The sequence below is a fragment of the Corvus brachyrhynchos genome, unplaced genomic scaffold (assembly GCF_000691975.1).
Source record: "Corvus brachyrhynchos isolate BGI_N302 unplaced genomic scaffold, ASM69197v1 scaffold419, whole genome shotgun sequence".
Classification (NCBI taxonomy): domain Eukaryota; kingdom Metazoa; phylum Chordata; class Aves; order Passeriformes; family Corvidae; genus Corvus; species Corvus brachyrhynchos.
In genome coordinates, this window is record NW_008239763.1 from 112169 (window position 1) to 114312 (window position 2144).

General features: G+C 61.0%; 1 protein-coding gene across 1 annotated transcript in view; it reads left to right on the forward strand.

The window, feature by feature from the left end:
* Positions 1-2144, forward strand: part of KCNJ9 (potassium voltage-gated channel subfamily J member 9) — a gene marked incomplete at its 5' end in the record, with an annotated part of 3386 nt that overhangs the window by 565 nt on the left and 677 nt on the right. The window contains 3 exon segments of the mRNA XM_017742792.1: positions 6-340; positions 1692-1757; positions 1871-2138. Coding sequence (XP_017598281.1) covers positions 6-340; positions 1692-1757; positions 1871-2138 — 669 coding nt within the window.

A 2144-nucleotide genomic window follows, 5' to 3' on the forward strand; every position in this document is an offset into this window, starting at 1 on the left:
CTGGTGTTCTCCTCGCACGCCGTGGTCTCGCTGCGCGACGACCGCCTCTGCCTCATGTTCCGCGTGGGCGACCTGCGCGACTCGCACATCGTGGAGGCCTCCATCCGCGCCAAGCTCATCCAGTCCAAGCAGACGCAGGAGGGCGAGTTCATCCCGCTGGACCAGACCGACCTGAGCGTGGGCTTCGAGACGGGCGACGATCGGCTCTTCCTGGTGTCGCCGCTCATCATCAGCCACGAGATCGACGAGCGCAGCCCCTTCTGGGACGTGTCGCGGGGGCAGCTGGAGAGGGACGACTTCGAGATCGTCGTCATCCTCGAGGGCATGGTGGAGGCCACAGGTAAACGGGGACGCCTCGGTGATGTGGGGACGCGTCGTCGTCGTGTGGATGCATCCATGGGGACGTGTCGTCTCCGTGGGACACATCTTTGTGGGGACATCGTCTTCTTGGGACACGTCGTCTCCATGGGACACATCTGTGGGGACACCTTCCATGAGGACACATCATCTTCCTGGGGACATCTCATCTCCGTGGGGACATCGTCTTGTTGGGACCCATCATCTCCATGGGACACATCGGTGGGGACACATCACCTCTGTGGGTCACACCATCTTCTTGGGACCCATCATCTCCATGGGACACATCAGTGGGGACACATCACCTCTGTGGGACACATCATTTTCTTGGGACCCGTCATCTCCGTGGGGACACATCTGTGGGGACAGATCATGTCCATAGGGACATGCCATCTCCATGGGACACGTCCATGGGGACACATCACCTCTGTGGGACACATCATCTTCTTGGGACCCATCATCTCCATGGGGACACATCCATGGGGACACATCATCTTCTTGGGACCCATCATCTCCATGGGGACACATCACCTCTGTGGGACACATCATCTTCTTGGGACCCGTCATCTCCATGGGACACATCTGTGGGGACCCATCATCTTCTTGGGACCTGTCATCCCCATGGGGACCCATCACCTCTGTGGGACACATCACCTTCTTGGGACACATCATCTCCATGGGACACATCCGTGGGGACAGATCATCTTCTTGGGACCCATCATCTCCATGGGGACACGTCCATAGGGACACATCATGTCCATAGGGACATGCCATCTCCATGGGGAGACACCATCTCCTTGGGGACAGATAACATCCATGGGGACACATCATGTCCATGGGGACGCTTCATCTCCATGGGGTCATCTCGTCTCCATGGGGACACCTCCATGGGGACACCTCCATGGGGACACACCATGTCCATGTGTGGGGACACCTCACCTCCATGGGGACATCTCTGCTGGGGGGGGGGAGGGGTGCTTCACAGCGCCCCTCTACCAGATTTGGGGTGTCCCTCATGCCCAGGGTGCAGCACTGACCCCCCCCCCAACGTGGGTTCAGGGTGCTCCATGCCTTGGGGACATCAGGTTTTGGGGTGCCCCCCATACCCAGGGTGCAGCACAGACCCCCAGCTACCAGATTTGGGGTGCCCCTTGCACTGAGGGCTTCAGATCTTGGGGGTGCCCCCTGTCCTGGGGGTTTCACAGACCCCCAGCTACCAGATTTGGGGTCCCCCATGCCCTGTGGGTACTTCATTTATTGAGGTGCCCCATATCCTGGAAGCTTCAGGTATTGGGGTTCTCCCCTTCACCCCCCGACCCCCGTGCCCACCCCAGGGATGACGTGCCAGGCGCGCAGCTCGTACCTGGTGGATGAGGTGCTGTGGGGTCAGGGGGCTTCAGGTATTGGGGTTCTCCCCTTCACCCCCCGACCCCCGTGCCCACCCCAGGGATGACGTGCCAGGCGCGCAGCTCGTACCTGGTGGATGAGGTGCTGTGGGGTCAGGGGGCTTCAGGTATTGGGGTGCCCCAAACTCCGGGGGTTTCACAGAGCCCTCCTACCGGATTTGGGGGTTTCCCATGCCCTGGGGGCTTCAGGTATTGGGGTGCCCCAAACTCTGGGGGTTTCACAGACCCCTCCTACCGGATTTGGGGTTTCCCATGCCCTGGGGCTTTCAGGTATTGGGGTTCCCTTCACCCCCCGACCCCCGTGCCCGTGCCCACCCCAGGGATGACGTGCCAGGCGCGCAGCTCGTACCTGGCGGACGAGGTGCTGTGGGGTCACCGCTT